Raw genomic sequence first — 22,815 nt, 5'->3', positions numbered from 1 at the left:
ACATGCGGGGTGAGGGGGTGAGGCTGGGAAGGTAAGGCTGGGAGGGCAATTGAGCCATTCCACAGTAATTCCGCATTCGCCGTAGCATGGGCAGTTCGTTTGCACACTGACACATGCTCACCGCACGCTCCCCTCTAACACAATCACCACGTGCTCAGCACACACTCGGCATATACTCGGCACACGCTAAGCGCACGCTCGCCTCTGACAGCCCCAGATCTACGGCTACCGGGCGGGATTGGCGATGGTGTAAACGAGCAAGGTGAGGGCGGGGAGGGGGTAGCAGGGGAGGGGGGAGGGCTTCTCCGTGGGGAAGGAGCGGCACGGTCATCTTCTCGAGCGACGCAATGCAAGCGCCTCCCAAACACCGCGTTCTGCAGTCGGCAGAACGAACGGTGTTTGTGACGCTGGGGGGGAGTGGGGGGGGGCGGTACTCACGTGCGTGTGGTGGCCCCCCCCCGCCGCCGTGTGGGGGAGGAGCTGTGGGGAGAGGGGGTGCCCGGCCAGCGCAGACCGCGGGTGCAGAGAGTGCGGGCGAGAGCCAGAGGCAGACAGCTGCAGCAGAGCAACTAAAGCGGCAGTGGGAGCTCCCGGTGTAGCAGCATCATCATCACCACCGTCGTCGTCGTCACCGCCATCATCGTTGTCGTCGTCACCATCACCGTCACCAGAGAGCAGCATCAGTGAGGAGGAGGAGAAGCGTGCGGGCGAAGCGGTGGGGTTTGCGGAAGCGGCGGCGGAGGAGCCGGGCAGCGGCGAAGACTTCTCACCCTCGCCCCCTGACCCCGACTCGTGACCCCCACCAAGGGTCAACGGGCTGGTGTCAAAGGTGAGGAGAGGCTCTCCGAGGTCACCGCCGGCCGAGCGAGCGGCGGTGTGGGTCGGAGCGGCGTGAGGGTCGGCGTTAGGGTCGGCGTTAGGGTCGGCGTTAGGGTCGGCGTTAGGGTCGGCGTTAATGTCAGGATAGAGGTTAATGTCGGGAAAAGGGGCGGCACTGGGGTTAGCGAGCGTTGGCGCATGCTGGGCGGGGCGGGGGGTTTCAGCGGGGGGCGCGGGGGTGGCATGCCGAGGGGGGGGGCGAGCAGGGCCGAGCGTGAGCAAAGCTACGGGGAGAGCAGGGTCAGAGGTTGTCGGGTTAGAGGGCCCGTTAGTTGGGGCGGCGGCGGGAGGAGCAGCGGCAGGCGGCGGTGTCGCGAGAGCGACGACCGCCGCACGCACCGGGGTGGGGGGCGCCTCCGGGGGCGTGCGGGGAGGGGCCGTGGGGACGCCGGCAGGGGGCAGGCTAGGGACACCGGCTACAGTGGAGGGCGTGGGGGGCTCTACTGGCAGGAGGGGGGAGGAGGGGGGTACAAGTGGCTGGGAGAACTACCGGGGTTACGCGCGCGGGCGCACACACGCGCACACACACACGCACACACACACGCGCACACGCGCGAACCGCAACCACAGCGCAGCAACGGACCGGGAAGGGAGGAGATGAAGGAGACAGAGAGAGGGAGGAAGATAACACACGCACACAGTTACCATCCACATGCCACATCCAAAGTGAGAGACAGCAACCACAAGGTGACCGCAGTGAGAAATGTAAAATATAAAAAAAACATTGGAGGGTGAACGAGGGTGACGATCGGAGAGGGAGGCGACAGTCGCAGGAATCATTGCTCAGCAAACTTGAAGACAAAAGCCCGAGGGAGCAGGGAGCACCGCACCCTCGATCCGAACCCCGACCCCGAGACCCGAACCATGACCCTGACCCAGAGGTCGAGTGGGAGCTGGCGGTGATGCAGGGGAGTTGGGGGTGGGAGGCAGTGCCGTCCCTTCTCGCCGGGTCCCACAGCCACCGCGACACTAACGGCCGCGACGCTCGCAGTCGCTACAGGCGATGACCACAACCGTGATGGCGGCGGCGGCGGCGGCGGCGCGAGTAGAGGGGCGACGGGGAGTGTACCTGGGCATTGTGGATGATGGGGCCCTCCTCACAGCTGGGCTCGTGGGTGCACTCGTGACGGTGCACGCACCAGTGGCAGCTCCATGGGCTGCCCACGCACGCGGCGCACCTGCACACACGCGTAGCCACAACAAAGGTCCCCTATGAGGTCGGCACGCAGGCTGTTGGGGCAAGTGCTGTTAGTGAACACCTACTAAGGGCAGCACGTTGCATGGTGGTGGGAGGGGGTGGGGATACTCATTTGAGGCTGAGTTGACTTAGAAAAGGCTCAAGATGGGTTCAGATAATCCTCACTGGCATTGGCCATGAGCGGGAATTGAACTCGGGTCGCCGGGGTTCGTAGTGCGGTGCGCTAACCGCTACACTACCGCTCCCCACACGCACACACATGGCCACGTCGGCTAACATGCCAACACACACATACACATATGCACACATGCAAAACGCGACCACACAAGTCAGTCAACACACACCAGACACACACGTTATACAGGAGCCCACACAGTGGAAGAATCACAATGCTTTACGCAACCGATGAGAAACTCAAGTTGCGGAAGAGTGCGTTTGCCTGCTGGCAACAAATAATACTCTCTTGCAGCAGGGCTGTTTTCCAGGAATAAAAACACAACACTCCGAGCTTAACCCGCCCACGTACATGCACATACCAACATACATGCCTCGCATAACAGGTGACATCACCACACCGCATGTACGATGCACACGGCCTTGTTTTAGTGATGGGGGGGGGCGGCACTTGGCGAGGTCACATGACCGGCAGTGCACGTCGGGCAGGTCCCAGCGTGCACGACCAGACGTGTTGCCGTGCGAGCATTGGGCGGCGAGCGAGCAAGAGAGAGAGCGAACGAGCAAAGGGTCTGCGCACGCATATGTTAAGCGCGCCAGTGTGTTAATGTGTGTGGTAGCGCGAGTGAGTTAGTGTGGTGGGCGTGCGAGTGAGTGAGCGTGCAAGCATATGCATGAGTGTGCACGTAGGTATATGAGCGTGTTCGTGGGTGAGTGTTCATCTCAGCGAATGAGGGTGTGAGTGTGTGAGCGAGTGTGGTTGTGGAAGAATGCGAGTGAGTGTGCATGCACAATGGTGCACGAACGTGTTAGCGTGTGAATAAGCGTGCAAGCATGTGTGTTGTGAGTGCGTGAATGTCTTCATGAGCGAGTGTGTAAGTACAAGCTTCACCACTTAGAGGTGAAGGGCGGTTGTTGTTAAGTTAAGTTAGTGTGCGAGTGAGCGTGCGAGTGAGCGTGCGCGTGAGCGTGCGAGTGAGCGTGCGAGTGAGCGTGCGAGTGAGCATGCGAGTGCATGAACGTGTAAGTGTGCGAGTGAGCGGACGGGCGTGTGAGCAAGCGTACGGTGCATTGCGTCGCGTCTGGGCGACGGCGTTGCAGTTGAAGTAAGTGAAGCTGGAGGCGGCGACCTCCACTCCCTCGAACCGTAGGACCAGCGGCACCACCATGTGGTCTGTTGGGAAGGAGGGGAGGGGGAGAGATGGAGAACACAGAACCAGGGTAAAGCAGCCGCGGCCCACACGGAACGAGGCACTCCGCGAGCGAACAAAACCTAAGAGCCCAGGCAAATGAGGAAGGAAAAACCAGGCACGCGTGGATCCAGTGGTCACGGTCTTGTCCTAAGTGAATCAGCGACGAGCGTTACATCCGGAGCCACGTGACCACGTGAAGCCGCACGGCATAGCAACGGCATCTCACGACATCACACGTGATCACGTCATCTCCTCGGTAGACAAAGACCAGACACTTAAGCGCTGGGTTCACCACCGAGTTCTGGGAAACCGCGCGATCGGATTTGGCCACTGTGGTCTGCAGAGCGAGACCCGAATAGTGACACGGCACTGGACGCTAACGTTTTGTGGATTGTCGGGTCACTGACTCAAGTTTTGACCCCCCCTGCTAAGGACAGACAATGAACAACGGTGGCCAAGGTGGTCATCCGACGTCCAACCGACGTCGGCAAGGACCTGCACCATCGTTGTGGTCGTTACAACGACCTGACGAATCGACGGACGCGAGGCGGATGTCAGCGGGGGTGTCGGGGCTGACCTGTGCCGTTCCAGGTGAGGGCGCCGATCTCCGGCGTGTGGCACGTGAGGCTGGAGCCGGACAGCGTGGCCGGAACGTTGTGATAGAGGAACGAGCAGGTGTAGGTCTCCCCGTCTCCCAACGCTGGCAGCCCGTCCACCTGCAGCGTGATCTGGTTGGGGGGGACATGGGGGGCACATGGGGGGCATGAGGGAGGTGACCCATATTTACAACCCAGCTTGGATTCACACGGTGTGTAAATGCAACCGTATTTCAACACGTTGTGGCCTCTGTGTGAGTCTATGGGTCTCTGTGCGAGTCTATGGGTCTCTGTGCTAGTCCATGGGTCTCTGTGCGAGTCCATGGGTCTCTGTGTGAGTCTATGAGTCTCTGTGCGAGTCTATGGGTCTCCGTGTGAATCTATGGGTCTCTGTGTGAGTCTATGGGTCTCTGTGAGAGTCTATGGGTCTCTGTGCGAGTCTATGGGTCTCTGTGTGAGTCTATGGGTCTCTGTGCAAGTCTATGGGTCTTCGTGCGAGTCTAAGTGGTCTGTCATAGGCAGAGGAGAGGAGGAAGTCTTGATCCTGGACTGGCACAGGGTCAGGGAGTTGACGGCAGGGATGGTTGGCGAAAGGGAGTTCAAGGCTATGGGGGCAACAGGAGAGAAGGAGCGATCACTGTTGACGCAAGTACTGTTAGCAAGCACCTAGGAAGGGACCGATGGTGACGCTCAAAGGAGGTAGTGTGGCCAGAACCACACCCCACCACCTTTGTCTCCTCCACTGCATTCCCACTCGACAGGCACCCGTCCACTGTGTCCGGGAATCTAACTCGGGTTGCCAGGATGGCACCACGTGTGTACGTGAGCACGTGTGGACGCAGGCCCTGTGTTTACGTGTGTGCACGCGGTCACGTGGGGACGTGGGCACTCTGTGTGGGGGGTTGGGGGGGGGTTGTGCGTTAAGCAGCACGCACCTCCTGTTGAACAACCCAGCTGATGTTGGCGGGCGCCACCTCCTCCACCCTGAGGCACTCCTTGTCATAGCTCCAGCGCCAACGGTTGGGCTCGTCGGAGGAGCGGCACTCGGAACGCCGGGAGCACCTGCGGGCAGAACCACGGAGCTGGGCACTCACCCTCGCTTGCGCCCCCTCACCCCGACTCATCCTGGCTCGCCCTCCCACCCCCTGGGTCACGTCTTCACCCTGACGACTCACCCTGGCTCACACCCTAACCCTCTCGTGCGTTCACACCGTGATGAGTACTGCTATTATTGCCCTTGCCAATCCAGAAAACAACCAAGTAGAAATCGAAGCAGAAACAATCGCGCTGTGACTCGAGCATGAATCAATATTAAACCAAATACATTTCCAGTAACTGAAGTAGGCTCGTACAAAAACGTGGTTACCGAGCGCGGCAGCTCACCTCCCCTCCAGCACACACCACCCGCAGTAGGGGTCGCGTGCGGCCACGCAGGACACACAGTCTGCGTGCTGCCGGCAGCTGCTCACCGGCACGCGGCTCACCTGCGACGTACGCCACCGTGTGAGGCACGGGGGGAATGGGGGGGGGGGGCGTGGGGAGATAATCGGGCTCAACGACGAAGTCACGGGCAACGTCGCGCGGGCAAACACCACAACCCTGCCACGAGGTAGAACGGTCACGGGTGCCTGTGCACAGGCCCACCTGACCCCCTGAGTCGAGAATCGAGCCACCAGCATTTCATGCTACGAGGCGCGAGCGTTACCACTGCTCCGCAACTCCTGCCGTGCTCAGGATGAGGTCAAATATCCAAGGATTATCTCAGGCCTTTTTCTGATTGTGTACATCTTGCGCGAATGTCTTCGTGATAACCACCGTGGCTTCGCCAGCCTTACCCAATGCCAAGCGACGCCACTTTCGAAGGGAAAGCAAGGAAGTGATGTCACGATAATACCATCGTCACTTCCGTTTTTTTGGATCAATCCCTAAAACTAAATATTCAGATTGTCCCCAAGTCCGTAATTAGGCCTGGATTTTGGCGTTTTGCGATTTAGTCCAAAAATCGGGTTCTCGTCTGTACTCACTCTCACACACGTGGTCACTCGTCTCAATAAAACCTGGACCAACTCAAAATGTTGTAGCAATTGAGTGTTGGGAGTATTCGCAGGTGTGGGAGGATGCCGGAGGGCCTCACGTTGTTCTCGGCCATGACGTAGATGTACTTGCTGTCGTTGCTCAGCTCCATGTCCTGCTTGATGGCGCCCGGCACGGAGAGCAGCGGGATGCTGTCCTTGAAACCGTCCTTGTCCGCAATGAACGCCTGGCACACGAAGCAGCAGCATCAGCAGCAGCAGCAGCACAGACACCGTGACCACATAAGCAAAAGGCCCCAACATGCTAGGCCCGCCGCCCGGCATGCCGTTTTAGAATGGGATGAAAGCAAGCCTGGGGGCTTGGAGGTCGGAGAGCGAGGCCGGCACCGCTGAGACCCGAGGTTCGAATCCAGGCAGCCACCTCCGCAACTAAACCGGGTTCTCAGGAAGTGCAGTGAGTTGATGGTCTAAGCCCAGTCACCAGTGGACTCGCACAGAGACCCATACACTCACGGAGAGACCCATAGACTCGCACAGAGACCCATAGACTCGCACAGAGACCCATAGACTCGCACAGAGACCCATAGACTTGCACAGAGACCCATAGACTCGCACATAGACCCATAGACTCGCACATAGACCCATAGACTCGCACAGAGACCCACAGACTCAAACGAATTACGTCAGGGGGATCAGTAACGCCCACAGCGAGTGAAGTAAACACGCATATGTAAAGGTTAATACAGTGCACCGCAGTATTAACTACAGTGGCCGCTGGAATCGAACTGCGGACTTCTGCAACGAGCGACGAAGGCGTCGCCGTTAAAGTTCACATCGCATGAGAAAACGGAGCGATCCGACGAGGAGAAAGATGTTTGTGATATGATATGTCAAGAAGGAACCACTGGGCACTTTCACATTGCTGTGGACAAATAGGAACGCTCCCAGGTCAGACAAACTGTGGACATCATCTCAGAATGAGGGATTGAAATTATAACAAAAATAATTATTATTATTATTGATATATCCAGGAAGCCACACTCATTCCAAGGACTCTCTTTCAGGAGGGTCCTGCACCATACGTTTTTACATTAAGATGTTTTCAGCCAATTAATGAGCGTTTATTCAGTGAATGCAATAGGGGGGCAAAGCTCTATCCCCGTACATATGGAAACCGATGGAGGGTTACGGCTCGCCCTCGACAAACAAGCGGATCAATTTGGCCTACCGCAACGCGGAACAGAGCGAGGTCCCCTGCTGCTCGAACGGGGCCATCGACGCTTCACGGCCCCACAGAGGCCCGGGGCGGCCGTGCGACCTCCCCGCACGAGCGTCTTCCGTGAGGAACCAATCCCCCCCGCCCCCTCCACCTTACCCGGCTCAGCTGGCCCTTGTTGGTCCCAAGGAACGCGTAGGTGCGCTCCTCCTCGGTCGTCACGGCAACGGCGGTGATGCAGGCGTCGTTGTTACGGCCCAGGAAGGTGCCGTCGGTGGGCACCTTGCTGGTGATGGGGGTGGCCAGGTGCTCCGATCCGCACGGGTAACGCGCTTCCGACTGGGACATGATGGGGAGGGGACGGACGGAACGACGGACGGAAGGGTTAGGGCCACACACGGCCCACATCACGGACACGGCACCACTGCCAAATGATGACTCGGCACTGAGTAATTCACTCGAGTCCCTTGCTCCCCACTTTTCAGTTGCCTCCGTATCACTGTTCTCTTGCTACTATCATGGTTACTCTGTCCGGGAACTTCACTTAATTCCTCCACCCGTGGTGGAGGAATTGGTCTCCCAGAATGACTGTTTTGCCTCATCCACACCACGTTCAAGCACCAGCACGCCGCAGCTAACAACAACTCGCTCGCCCACTCACCCGCCACACTGCAGGTCACAGTGCTTCCCCTTTCGGCTCGTTCCCTCGCACTGCTCCACGCTGGAATTCCCTCCTCCCATCATCATCACCATCACTGTCTCACCATCATCATCACCATCATCATCACCATCATCACCATCACCATCTCATCATCACCATCACCATCATTGTCTCACCATCATCATCACCATCATCATCATCACCATCATCACCCTCACCATCTCATCATCACCATCATCGTCTCACCATCATCACCATCATCGTCATCGTCTCACCATCATCATCACCATCATCGTCTCTTCAAGCCCCTCCCAAGCTCTTACAACAATCAACGTGGCTCAATGCAGGAAACGTGTGACAAACTCTTAACCATTACAACTCGGATAACAGTGCTGTTTGTTGCTGGACACTGGACGTTTTGCTGAACGACGCTCAGCAACTGCGTTCATCCCCCCCCCTCCCCCACCTCGTGCGGTCTCCGGGGGCCGTTCTGTTTGTTCCGCCAGAGCTGCCTCACCGATGTTTGCGTAGAGGCCCGATTCGGGCCTCCTCCTCCAGCGCAAACCCGGGGTAATTTATCGCTCGTCTGGGTTCATTTACTCGCCCGCCCCTGCGTGTGCGCTCCGACGGCGCAGCGAGCGTGCCTACGGGTGTGTGCGTACGCACGTGTGTCTGTGTGGGTGGGAGCGGTGGTGTAGTGGTTAGCGCGCTGCGCTACAAACCCGGTGACCCGGGTTCGATTCCGGCTCACGGCCAACATCAGTGACGATTATCTGAACCGGTCCTGGGCCTCCCCTAGGTAGACTCAGCCTCAAATGAGTACCTGGTGCGGTGTTTAAACATCGCCACCGGGGCGACAAAGGCGGTCGGGAGTGGTGCTGGCCACCCACCCCTCATGTACTGTGCCGGACTTAATAAGTGCTTGCAAACAACACTTTCCCCAACAGTCTGTTAAGGCTATATGGAAGATCCTTGTCTTTTTTTGTGTACGAGTGTGCGTACGTGTGCGCGCGCGTGTGCACGTGCTCGCCTAACAAGTCAACAAGAGAGGGCGCGTCGCTGCACAAATAAACACCGCCTTCACTGAGCGCAACAATCAACTAAAAGATGTTCAGATGAGCCACGAGATTGCTTCTATTCATAGCGGCCTCATTCACCAAGGCCCCCTCCCCCCCCACCATCACGGCAAAACTGAACTGGGCACAGAATCCCGGTCAGGGCCTTGCGCAGCCGGTCTCATAAACACGGCCATTAATGATGTTGTTTCCCGTAACCTCCGCTCCGGAGACGAATTTCTCCGCCGGTGGTAACGCGACTCCCGGGAGCCACAGCCCGTGGCGACGAGAGGTAGACTGAATGTGTGGGTGTGCCGGGGGCGGTGATGTTCTCCAAGTCGGCGACCCCAATGGGAGAGCTGGCTGAAAATGATGCTACGGGAGGGTAACTCGGGTCGGTAGATATAATCGAGCCCAGTCTAACCTGGTTAGCCTCCCTCCCCCTTTTTCCACTGCTATATCCGAGCCGAGCCAGTGTGGAGGCCCGCACCGTACCTGCCGGCTATTTTCCCTGCCGAGCCAAAAACCAAACCGCGACACACGCTGGCCGGCCTGAAGAGAAAACGTCCAGATCCGACTCGGGGCCGAGCATGGCCTGGGGCGCGGCGGGTGATCACGGCACGGTCGCCGCGCATGGCGTTAGCCGGCGGCGGCTCTCCGCGGGAATTGCGGCGTCACACGCGCGGTCTCGACTCGTCGATGGCAGTGGAACGATCGACGACCTGGTGCCTGATAACCCACGCGCCGGGGCTGTTTTACAGAGAATAAGCGGGAGACGTATAAAGTAAATAGATAGACAGGGTGGCCCCAAATGTTAGGACACGTTGGGGTTATTCATTTCTGTTGACACTTGCAGGGAAAATATTTTAACACTGTATTCTTTAAATTAATTTTGCATCTATTATTGTCATCATTAACATCTATTTATATATTCTTCCTTCGAGGGGGTCACCTCAGATGTGTCGTTTACAAATCTCCACCAAGATCCCTGGATGAATTGAGATAACACAATACAATCGATGTATGTTCAAAGATTGAACATGTAATCTATAAAAAATAAATAAGTCCTAAATTAATTTCTAAAGAAAATTCGTGCATGCAGTAAGGTTAATGGGAGTCAATAAAAAAATTTGTTCAAGTAAATTAAATAATAATTAAATGTGATTTGTAAATATAGATACAATAACCCTATATGTCTTGACTTTTTGGCCACCCCAGTGGTGATGTTTACACACCACAACAGGTAGTCGACCCTAGGAAAGGCACAGGATCGGTTCAGATAATCGTCACCAATGTTGGCCATGAGCAGGAATCGATATCGGGTCAACGGGTTCAGAGTGCAGCGCGCTAACCGCTACACTTGCGCGACACTCGCGCGACACGACACACAGTGTACACGCGCACACACGCACACACATTCGAGGCCAGAGCGAATAAACAGTGTGTGGGCATGGCGGCTCTCACATCCTCGCCCTCCTTGCGACACGGCAGCGAGATGTACTGCACGTGCGAGTCCTTGTCGCTGCCCTGGTAGCAGCTGACGCGCGCCCGCTTCATGACCGCGGCGATCCGGCCGAGCGGGAAGAGGCAGAGCGCCGACTCGTTGAGCGGGAGGCCGCCGTGGCCCTGCGTGGCCGCGAACGCCACGAACAGCACCGGTCCCGTGCCGTCCCCGTCGCCGTCCCCGCCGCCACCGGCCAGGCTCCGCGCCAGCTCCGAGCCAACGCCCTCCGCCAGGTACGCGTCCTGCGCCAGCGGGTACGCGGAGGCGCCGTCGCGGCACGACAGCGGCGCCTCCACGTACGACTGGTAGGTGTCGTCGCCGAGGCAGACGCGCGCCACGTAGCTGGTGAAGGGGCTGGTGGAGAGCGTCGACTCGTGGCGCGCGAACACGAAGTAGGCGTGACCGGCGTGCGCGAACGCCGCCGCGAACGTGAAGTGGTACGTCGAGTGCTCGCCCACGATGTGCGCCCGGTCCGCCACCGTGAACGCGTCGCCCGCCGGCAGCTGGTGCAGGTGCCGCGTGCACATGGGCCACAGCTTGTAGGGCGCCATGCCGCTGCCCACGAACAGCATGTCCTCGCCGCCGACGCCCGGCGCCACGAAGCCCACGACCCGCACGCTCGCGTTGCTCGACACCACCGTCTGGCTGTAGGTGGGCGACTCCACCCAGAAGGTCTTCTGCGACACATCGTCCGGCGCCAGCTTGGCGCACGTGCCGTGGTGGACGCTGCCGCACACCACCAGCGAGCCGCCCGAGCGGTCGAGCACCAGCAGCATGTTGGAGTTGTTGGTGAGCTGCGTATCCTTGCAGTGCTCCAGGGGCGGCAGGCACTCCTTGCTGTCATTGACGGGGCCCGTGCCGAGCTCGCTCTGTTTCGTCAGGAACGCGTCGAACTGGTACACGAAGTTGACGGCGCCCACGTACACGCGCCCCGTCTCGTTGTCCACCAGCAGGTGGTTGAGGGCGGTGGGGGTGCTCACGGTGATCGCGGTATCGGCGCCCCGGCAAACCAGGACGCAGTAGCACAGCAGCGCCAGCCAAGCCGATGCCGGCGTGAGCAAGCACCGTGGCGTCCGCATCCCTGCCGGCCTGCGACACGGGGAGGAGATGATCCTCGTGTTAGGGTAAGGACACCATTACGAGGTCTTGATGAGAACATTAATGATCGGGATTTACCGCAAGTCAAGGATTACCGGACGAGGTGGCCCCAACCCCACCGTGACTTCAAAGTTACCAGTGACGTCACTGTGATGATGCTCCACTCAAGCATGTCACTAGAGCACGGCGCTCGACTTTAAATGTTTTTTTCCCCCTCACTAGCAAAAGCCTAAACAACACAATTTGTGCAACCGGTACGGTTGCACTTAGGCAAATCCACGCCTCCGGCGATTGCATGGATCCCAGGTCGCGATACCTGACGCTGCATGCAGTGAGCGGAGCCGTGTTTCCAGGGGGTCAGTGGGGGTCACGCGAACCCCCACGGGACGCATCCAACCCAATCCACTCGCATCGATCCTCACGCCCTCAACCCAACGCAGCACGAATCGGTACCACCCCCGACGTAGGAAAAAACTTTAGTAGCCCTGAATTATACGGCCAAAGAAAGGAAATCACTTGATAACAAAATGGTTCCATGTAATTCACTGCACAAACAAAGATTTGAACCACGAAAGTTATGGCCTCCTGAGCGGGACAAGTGACATTCCTGGTCTGGGTTCAGCGGGGAGTGGGGGGGACCAGATAACCAAATCCACACAGCCCTACGGTGCGAGAGCACGACACAAACTACAGTGGCACGAGGCCATCTCGGCTGGCCGTGGGGAACACGATGGCCCGCAATCTGTATCCGGGCCGCGGCGCCGCTTCATGCGGCCCACGGCCACACGAGGGCCCACCCCTTGCAATCGCCCCGGCAGACAATGTTCTCATCTGTCACCGCGCGAACTTCCCAGCCATGATCATCCCCGGTGCCGAAAGGGGTCGGATATTTTCAACCTGGCACAGACACGTTTAAGCGCGCGGCTCGGCCGCTTTTGGTTCCCGATAACGATTTGAATGTCCCGCTTCGTTGGGTGGAAAGGTGCCACCACCCCCCCAGGCTGCGATGCACCGCAACGTACCGCGATAACGCGTCTTGCGCCACCCGCATTAACCGACGGGGCGCGAGCGCTCCGCGAAACGCCTGACTATCGCACCGCGCGAACTACTGTCGCTGCGTACACGCAATGTCGTGAGGGGGGTGGGGGAGAGCGTTCGCCCTTCATCGTTTCAATAACATTTAGGTCCAATTAGCGGCGTGCAAACTCTTCTGCGGTGTCTGCGAGAGCTCCCGGTGTTTGCAGTGATCGGGTCGCAGGCGACGCGGTCGCTGCTTAATTAACAGTGAATAATTAATTGGCGCGGCCAATTTGGCGCACACGCCGCCGCTCGCCGCTGGGTGTGGCCGGCATCCAGCGCCGTCCGTCGCCGGATGCATCCGCGGTAACCAAGTTAATTTCGTGGACGGCGTCGGCGAATTATTCAAGGGGACAATGTTTGCGTTTAATTAGGGCGCCGAGCGCACGTCAGAGGCAGTTTGGCTCAAACGTGGACAGCCGTTGGCCTCAAACGAAATGTCGGCTTCCCCCCACGGAGCGCGAGCGCCGTCGTCAGCGCAATCACACGGCGCCGACAACGGCGGTGGCACTGACGAAGCCCAGGACCTGGCACGCACGCTGCTGTTTCCATCCACACCAATTAGCATTAGCTCACGCGCATTCACGGTCAAACATGCGCGCGCGCGTTCATCCACTCGCACACAAGACAGAGACAAAGATTCTCCATTTCGCCTTTACATATTTTTGGGGCAATTGCTGTGAGCGAGCACCTATGAAAAGCTGGCACGCCACAATAGGGGGTGGGTGGCCAGCACCCCGCCCTGCCACCTTTGTCTCCCCAGTAGGTACTCATTGAAAGCTGAGTTGATCTAGGAGAGGCCCAGTACCGGTTCAGATATTCTTCACTGCTGTTGGTCGTGAGCGGGAATCGAACTCGCGTTGCCGGGCTCGTGGCTCGGCGCCCTAACCACTGTGCCACCGCTCACTCGCACACACGGACGGACGCACACACGCACGCAGGTCGTTCTTGCAAGTGAGACCGGTCCAGCTCTCTCTCTCCGGACTTCTCGCCTGGTCAGACAAATAAACCTCAACGGAACCCCGCAGGTCGCCCCTCTTCGCCGACGTCCCATCACTCCGCGCCCCCACCCCCCTTGAGCATACGTGAGTAGGGCTTGTCGAGCACTCGCTGCCGGCCCACCGTGGGCGAGCGCACGGACCCCCCCCCCCCCCACCACCTTCATGACCTCTCTTTCTCTCTCTCTCCCTCCCTCCCTCCCTCTTTAGTCGGCGGTGACGGTGACCAAACCGTTTCCCGATGGAATCCCTTCCGGAGATCTCTATTGAACCCCTCGTGAATCCATTTCATGGCTTTACCCTGACCTCTTATACAAACGTAGAGCGGCAAAGTCAAACAACAACAAAAGCTCCCCCACCGTCTAGCCTTAACAGACTGTTGGGGCAGGTGCTGTTCGTGAGCACCTGTGAAGGCCGGAAAGGCACACGAGGGGGTGGTGTGGCCAGCACCACGCCGGTGCTGAGGTTTACACACCGCAACAGGCACTCATTTAAGGCCCAGTCAGAATCAGAATCTTTACTCAGACTGGAGGAATCACAAAGAGCCATGAAGCACTTTTTCACAGATGTCCAGTAGGGGTGGGGGTTAGCAAGTTACAACTAAACATAGAAAAATACGATAGGAGTGCGAAAGAGAGAGGTTATCAAGTCGCAATTTGTTTAATACAAGTATGATTAATTGCAAGCTTGGGCAAGGCACCAACACGACAACAAAAACAGTCTCAGACCATACCAAATCAACACGCAGTCCCAACAAATAAATTGGGACATTAAAATTGAGTCAAACTCGGGTCACCGTGTTCGTAGCGCAGCGCGCTAACCACCGCGCCGCCACTCCCCGCCACGCGCAGAGCAACACGCAGGCACCCCGAGCTCAGCGCGCAAAACGCGAGATGGGGGGGCAATGTGGGCACGTGGGCGCTGGGTCGTGAACGCGAAACAGAAAGTGACAAAACCCCGCTACTATGCCGCACGTCGTAACGGGGAGGAGGGGACGGGGTCTCGCGCGTTGTCAAGGGAAGTTGTGGGGGGTTGGGGTGTCAATCGTTTCGCCACGGAGAACACAAAAGCAACGGAACGGCCAGCCTGAGGCGAACCCTTACCACGCTGCCAACCAGCGGCCATCCTCGCCCACAACCCCAAAACCGCCCCCGCGCCAATCAGCCACGAGCAGGACCCCGAACCAACCAGAAAACCAGCCACCAGTCCTGACTCTACCCCTAACCCCAAACAAACAGCAAACCAGCTACCAGTATTCACTCCACCCCTAACCCCAACCATCAAACCAGCCACCAATTCAGAGCGCTTCCACCGACCCCAAGCAACCAGCAATGAGCACCGGCGAAGGAGCACCGGCCATCTGATCAACCATACCCTTACCGATAACCAAACCATTCTCAGCGGTTCACCAAATCCCCTACATTCATCGTTTTCAGTTTCTCTGTTCACGGCACCACACGTCCCGCTTCTGACACTGCTCCCAGTGTCGCCCGTTGGCCGCCGTGCCCCCCCCCCACCTCCGCGGCTGCCACTGGTCGTTCGGTCAGTCGGGAAGCGAGCGCCCCGAGACAGATGCTCCTCTTCGGGTCACGGGCAACGACCGTCAGAGCACATCACCGGAATGCGGCACGGCAAGAGCACGGCGGGCGGGCGGGCCTCCCACCAGCACCCCCGGGGCACAAGCGAGCGCCACTCCTCCGCGCCAGCAACACCGCACACCCGGCCGTTTCACTCCTTCGTGGCGGCAGCAGCGAGGGAGGGATGGGGGCGCGCGCCCACAGACGCCAGTCCGCTCGTCCGCTCTGCGGTCGCGCGGCAAATTATGGGGACGTTTACTCGGCGCGCAGTCTTGAGAGCGGCCAAAGCGTTGATGACAGCTTCCCAGAAGAGCCCAGCCACGCGGGGGGAGGCGGCAGCGGCGCGGCCTTCTCCCGCCCAGCCCGGCTAGGCGGTAGTTTTCTCACTGAGACAGCAGGCGTGGGGAGAAGTTGCGACTCCCTCGTCAATCCACCGCTTGCACGAGGGCCTCCCGGTTACCGTGCGGCTCGCGGAGGGGGTTGTTTTTGACCGTACTTCACCACGGCGGTCAGTGTGGGCTGGTGAAGGACTCCGTGGGTGGGTGGGGGAGTCCCGCTGGTTTACCGGTGGGAGGTGGGAATGTGTCTACCCCTGGGGGGAGGCGATGGGGCACGCGACTGCACGACTGCAGCTGCACGGGCCCCGCTGGTCCAAAACGACAAGCGGTCAGCGACAAACAGCACTCGTAAAAGTTGTTTTAGATATTATTCAAGTTGAGGCTGCACCTTGCTAATGAGACAGCCACGATGACGATGCTCACGAGTGAATCCTGCGGTGTTTTCCAAACAGACGTCATGAACCACAGGAACTGGTCGACCCAGGATTTAGGATTGTTTGAGTTGCGGGGGCGGTGTCGTCGAGTCGAACTGGTCCTGCACCGCGCCTGGCACCATCGTCGGGGCGGCGCCGTACCCATCCCTGGCGGCGTGGGGGCGTGGGAGGAACGTGTGCCTGGCAGTGGACGGGGGGGGGGGGGGGTGGGGGGGGGGGGGACCGCCACCACCAAATACAAAGATCCCCCGTGTACCCTTCAATAGACTGCTGGAGCAAGTGCTGTTAGTGGGTAGCCCGATGAAGGCTGGCAGGGCACACGAGGGGGTGGGTGGCCTGCACCCCGGCCAGCCGCCTTTGTCTCCCTCGTGACGATATGTACACACCGCACCGGGGACTCGTTTGAGGCCGAGTCGACCTAGGGGAGGCCCAGGACTGGTTAGGATAATAGTCACCTAGCGTTGACCGTGAGCAGGAATCGATCTCGGATCGCCGGGTTTGTAGCGCAGCGCGTTAACCACCCCCCAGCCCCCACCCCCATCCCCCACCACAATGGCCGCCGGGGTGGGACACGCATTCCTGAGCAACGACGAAAGCCACTGCCGGCCCCAACTGTACCACGCCGGCACGCCGCACTGTAGAGCCACGCCGTACCGTACCATCGTGCCGATCTGTAGCACCACGCCACGCCACCAACACGTCACCTCGCCCCGTCTCTCCGAGCGAGGGGGGCCCGTTTGGTCACACAGGGTGGTGCTGTGCGTCGTCAGCGAGGGGTGCCCCCGCGGGGTCAAACGCACGGCCCGCGCCACCCGGTGTACAGCGGTCGCTGGTGTTGCCCTGGCGAGCCTCACCTCTTCTCCGGGAGGGTGCTGCCATATCGGGGTGCTGTGCATATGGAGCGGTGGGTGGGGGGTTTAACGCCGCGCAAGGATCCGCACAGACGGGTTCACAGATCCGATCGCTCTACTGCCGTCTGCTGGCCACCTAACAGGGCGTGTGACGAGGTACCGGTTCGTCGCTCCAGCCAAATTCCTCCGTTCGCGATACGCGCATTGAACCGCGTGCAACGTGAGAATCGATCACTTGCAATGTGATGCAAACGATATGGCGGTGGTCTCTGGCGACCGAGGGGAGAAGACCCCGAGAGCGGACGGAAGGCAGGGGATGGAGGAGGTGGCTGCGTGTTTACTGTATGACGGCTGTGGGATCCGGCGTGAGGGGTTGAAGGAAGCTTTGGTGGCGAGGGGGTGGTGTGGCACCGCATCTTGACAGATATTTCAACGTCACATGGTGTGAACAAAATTGACAAGTAATACAAACGACAGGGGAAAGAAAAAAAACCTTAAATCTAATTGCGGCCCCCAAACAGTGACAAATCACCCAATCTGACTGTTTAGTGATCGCATGGCTACCATCAACTCTCAACTGCAAGGTCCGCGCGGATGGCGTCACAGGCGCGAGAGTGCCCTCCTTCTGGAGTCCAAGCCGCGCTGCGCTGCACCGCGGGATTTTAAGGAGCCTCCGACGATGTGCGCCGCCTCCCGGCGTGCGAGTGACGAGGTCAGAGAGCTTCCATAATTGGGGCACCCTCGCAAGTCGGCCATCAATGCAGGCGCCGCCGTTCCTCTTCCGGAGGATTCCCGCTCCACGTCGAGACAGTTTCGGGCAAATATTGCAACCCCGCCGGCATCCAACAACCTTGATTTCTAATTGATTTAAAAAGCCATTTAGTATTAATGAAAATTACCAACCACAACCAAAGTCGTTACTTTGGCTGCGGGGCACGTCGCTCGTTCAGGGAATCGATAAGCGGTGGCAGTGGCCCAAAGGGCCGAGCGATCCCGATAGCGAGCGAGACGCTAATGGGCTCGGTGAAGGGCGCGGGCGCCGACGCGCAGCGTGGCAACTTCAATCAGACCCGCTCGAAGTCATCAGCAGGATTTTCACGGCTCGGAGAGAAGCGGCAGTCGTCGCAAGTCGGTCCTCCACCCCCCCCCCCCCCCCCCCGAGGATTTTTGCGATCGTCAGGAAAGAACATTGCAAGAGATCGCGACGTTGCGCGCAAGCTGCCCGCCCCCCGCACCGCCGTTGTGCACGGGCCGTCGTGGCCCAAACGCGACACTCGGATAAACGCGGCGCAATTACCGGACCCTGCTTTTAACGATCCCTGTCCGCCCCAGCCAGAGTCTCACATGCTCACAAGCGCGTCTAATGATATGGATGTGCGTGCGGGTGCGCGCGCGTGTTGACAAAGTGAGCGCTGAAGGGTCTCGTCGCCGCGACGTTCTAAGCGAGGGCGGTGGGAGATAAAACCAAGCGAGCCATGGAGAGCAGGGAGAAAGCGAATGGAGAGGGGGAGCGTAGAGAGAGAGAGCTCCAATGGGGCGTGAGGGCCGAGGGACACACGGGAAGACGCAGCGGTGACGCGCGCAGCGGAGGAAGTGTCACTCGTCACCGCTGCCCATCCCAGCAGCTGGCAGCCTTAAGAAGGCAGTGGGCATTGAGGGGGGGGGGGGGGGGTGAGGGGGGCGTGAGGGGGGGGTCAAGATGGGGAAGTAAGCCTGGCTTTTTGTGGCCCAGTGCTGGGAGGCTCTAAACAAACACAGCGGGCGGCAGAGACACAACCGCCAGGCCACCACTCGCCCACCGCCGCCACCGTGCCCGGTCATTGGTCCTCGCCGAGCCTCGTGTTCACGACGGCCAAAAATAACCAAAAACCAGGCAGGGCCAACGGGGCCTCTCGCTTACCCCAGTGATGAGATCCCTGCACAGGCGGCACGTGGATTAGCGGGGATCACAATGGGGTCGCGACCGCCATTATCATGCCCAGAGCAATGACGGCCACCGGACACAGCTGCTCATCCCCCGCCCCGACCCCCCAACCCCCTTCCCCAACCCCCTTCCCCAACCTCATCTCATTGTCATTTCGCAGCGGCGGCAGAGGGGATGTGAGGGGATGTGAGGGACGTGGGGACGCTTAACCCACTTTTCCGCAGATCTAATTTGGCCGCACCGCGCTGGCCACCGCCATCTCTTGGCTTCCTGATGAACGGACACGCGGGGAGTTATTGGAGGTGACACGGAGGCAGCCACCAACTTGGTTATGGATCTTTGTGGCCCGCGGATCTATGGGGCGGCGGGCCGGGAGACAGAGACAGAGAGATTGCAAGACGTGGAAGCTGACGCAAGCAGCAATGGCTTGACGAAGAAAAAAAAAACGATCGTTTACACTTTCTGTCCGAGTCAAGTCAAAGTGTCTCCCCTGCCCTAAGCGAGCGAGAGGTCACGACAGCACGTGACGGAATCCACAGATTGCATACGAGTCACGCGCCAGAGGCGTTACTCGTCTCCAGGAATCAGAACCCAGGTCGCCACTCGATGTTGATGCCACGTTGGTCCGACGGTTCCAAGCGCATGCGAACGTTGGGCCAACGTCGGGCACGTTTACTGGGCAGGACATAAAGCCAGGTCCAGGAGGACCTAGTGCAGTGTGTGATCCACTGCTCCACCACCGCCCAACCGCAAAAGTCAAAAATTCTTCCCATGTAACCTCAAAGTCTGTTAGCGAGCTCCTACTTAGGCTGGCACGGAGCACTAGGGGTGGCGTAGCCAGCACTTACTCACGTGCACTTATTGTCAAATACCCACACATACAAAGTCAAAGATCCCTCATATAGCTTTAACAGAATGTTGGGGCAAGTGCTGTTAGCGAGCACCGATGAAGGCCGGCACAGCGCACGAGGGGGTGGGTGGCCAACACAGACACACACTCGGACATATAAACTCACTCAATCTGACAATAACACTCACTCCCAACGCATTCACCCACTCAAAGACAAAAATACCCTGTTGGTCTACACAGGGTTGCCAGAAATGCACACGAGGGGATTGTGTAGTCGGGACCACGCCCAGGCGCTTTTGTATCTCCCACGCTGAAGTTTGCACACTGCACCGGGTATTAATTTAAGACTGAGTAGACCTGAAGAAGGCCTGATGACCAGTTCAGACATCACTCACAATGGATGTTCGCCATGGCCGGGAATTAAACTCAGATCACTGGATCGGTAGTGCAGCGCACAAACAGCCGCACAGCCACCACGGACGGCATACGTACAACTATCATACACACATACATGCGCAGAGTCAAACACACACTCCCAAGCTAACACACTCGATCACTCAAAACCAATGCTGTGAACTCCCGGATATTATCGGCAAGGACCCTCTCTTTAAGACATTGGGTCCTGCGTTCTAGTCGATTACGGTCGGCACGACACTCGCAAACGGCAGCCCCCGCCCCCCCCCCCCCCCCCACTCTCTGCGAAGCGATGGCGGAGTCTCCACAACGCTTGCGCCAGGCTAGGTGCACGTAAAGACAAACATCCCTCACACAGCCTGAACAGACTGCTGGGGCAAGTGCTTTCAAGCGAGCGCCTACAAAGGTCGGCACGGCACTCGAGGGGTTGCCAACACCACGCCGGGCCGCCTTCGCCTCCCCAGTGCCGATGTTTGACACACCGCACCGGGTGCTCATTTGAGGCGACCTAGGGGAGGACCAGGAGTGGTCCAGATATTCGCCACAGTTATTGGTCGCGAGCAGGAATCGAACTCGGGTCGCCATGGGGGGGCTAACCCCACTGCGCCGCCGCTCCCTCCGTGTGCACGCGCGCACACTTGCACACGCACGCCAGCGTGTCCCCACGTGAACGGCACGCCAGGAGGGGGAGGTGAGCGTCGCGCTGGGCAATCGTCTCCCGTTCCCCCGCGCGGCTCCGTCCCGGAGAAGCCATTGCCCTAATGGGATCAGAACGGCACCTCGCGCGCCGCGTGACGCCGCGACGGGAGGTGTCGGCCGACAGCGGCGATGCATTCTGCTGAACGAGGCGAAGCCGGCGCACCGGTGGATACGAGGATGGTGGGCGCCCTGCGTCGGACGGTGCCGAGAGCCGGGCGGTTGGTTACAGCACCAGCAGCAACAGGAGCAGCAGCAGGAGCAGAAAGTCGTCACAGACACCCGCAGCTAACTTTTGCAGAGATCCGCTCATTAACGTGACCTCCATTCATTTTCATCGAGGTCCGTTCAAGCGGCCTCCACGTGTGCGAGCGCGAACGATGGCCCCCTGGTGCTTCCGCGCGAGCGAGTGGCGGCGGCGTGCGACGCTCGTGTACATCGTCGCCTCCGCACAGAGCCGCTATGTTGTGGTAGCAATCCGGAGGGGGGAGAGGAGGGGCTGGAGGGGGTGACCTTACCCTCCCCCCCTCTCCTCCCAGGCCTCTTGGGCGGTCGTGGGAATCCAGGAGCTGGAGGAGGGGAGTCGTAGCGGACAGAGACCCCCCCCCCCACCCCCTGTCGAACGCCTGACTCCGGCCGCCCAAAATAACCACCGCCGGACAGCCCCCACGCCACGCGCTATCGTTCTGATGAAAATTAACGACTCGCCGGCCAGCCGCATGGGTTCACGGCACGGGCTAATCGTGGCATACCCCGCCGCCCCTTCGGTCCGCGGTGGAGGAGCCGAGCGTCGGTGAGATCGCCGCGCCGTTAACGCCCCCAGCGAGCGCCGGTGGTGTCCCGTCTGGCCGTTTGACCAGACGGGTGACCCGAAGTCAAGAGGGATCGCGCGCGGTACGCGCGTCGTCATCGCTCCGTCGTGAACATTTGCCCCTCCCCCCCCCCAGCAGTGCTTCTCCTCACGATGTCACCTGGGTGGGAACTTCGCTGTGAGCCGCACGAGCAGCCTCCTGGACACGTGCTTCCAACCAACGCGGAGATCCGAAGCACCGAGCGTGGCACAGTGGGCGCGCTCACACACAAACATTCGCTCATTCACTCGCGCCGCTCACTAATGCACTCACTCAGCTGTTTACTCATTCGTTCACTTGTACAGTCACTTTCTTGCTCGCTCTCTCATTCATTCCTTCACAAGCTCATTGGGCCAACTCACTCCTTCATTTACCCACTCGCTCACTCAGACTCATTCATTCACTCGCTCACTTACCTATTCGCTCGCGACACAGCTGCCAGGAGCTTGTCTGTGCTCAGTGCCCTTTTGTTTTAATAACTTTCAGCACACATTTATAGAATTTAACCGGTAGTTATAACCATCAACTGGGTGAGAACCCATCTCCTCTCGCGAACGAAACCTGGATAAGCAGAGGTTACATAATGTACTCGTACACTCGCACTGTTGGTAGCTGTACCCATGAACCCTGTGGTTAATGTTTGGTAATTATTAACGCAAGTGTTTGACAGAAAGTAATAAAAACGCCGGGTTTTGGTTCAACAAATGATTGGCTCATACTGCATTGGCAGTGGTGCATACCAGAATACACACCACCTCACTGAAGAGCCAAACATCGCACACCTCCTGGCTTTTACACAGGCGGTGGTGCAACCATCAGCGGCACCAGAACATCATTGCCAGGCCGACGCTGCACCACATCTCCTTCACGAATAGAACATTCAAGACACAGCCACAGTCGTGCAATTTTGTGGCCATGAAACCCAAACTATGAAGCGTATAGTAAACCCACAGAGACACAGAGACCCATCGAGATATATTCAAGACGGGAAACAATGCGACTTTAGCCATGCAGCCCAAACGATGGACCCTATAGCAAACCACTGTAGTATGGCACTCCTTCAAATGGAGGAGGGTCAGCAAAACTGCACAAACTCTTTCATGAAGCCCTCTCTTGTGGCTAGCAGATCTCGACAATGGAATTTAGCTCCTGAACATATTGCCGCTGCCATCATGCGCAAGGACGGAATAGTGGGTGC

At 58.8% G+C, this 22,815-nt stretch overlaps 1 protein-coding gene across 1 annotated transcript in view; it reads right to left on the bottom strand.

The window, feature by feature from the left end:
• Nucleotides 1-22,815, bottom strand: part of LOC133351725 (plexin-B1-like) — a 52,012-nt gene that overhangs the window by 24,015 nt on the left and 5,182 nt on the right. The window contains 9 exon segments of the mRNA XM_061567156.1: nucleotides 439-1,365; nucleotides 1,949-2,057; nucleotides 3,317-3,425; nucleotides 4,022-4,172; nucleotides 4,976-5,102; nucleotides 5,424-5,524; nucleotides 6,175-6,300; nucleotides 7,449-7,628; nucleotides 10,470-11,598. Of these exon segments, the coding sequence (XP_061423140.1) occupies nucleotides 439-1,365; nucleotides 1,949-2,057; nucleotides 3,317-3,425; nucleotides 4,022-4,172; nucleotides 4,976-5,102; nucleotides 5,424-5,524; nucleotides 6,175-6,300; nucleotides 7,449-7,628; nucleotides 10,470-11,598 (2,959 nt within the window).

Source organism: Lethenteron reissneri, chromosome 38 (assembly GCF_015708825.2).
Source record: "Lethenteron reissneri isolate LAM-NWPU_2019-01 chromosome 38, ASM1570882v1, whole genome shotgun sequence".
Classification (NCBI taxonomy): Eukaryota; Metazoa; Chordata; class Hyperoartia; order Petromyzontiformes; family Petromyzontidae; genus Lethenteron; species Lethenteron reissneri.
This window is presented reverse-complemented; position numbering and strand designations above follow the sequence as displayed.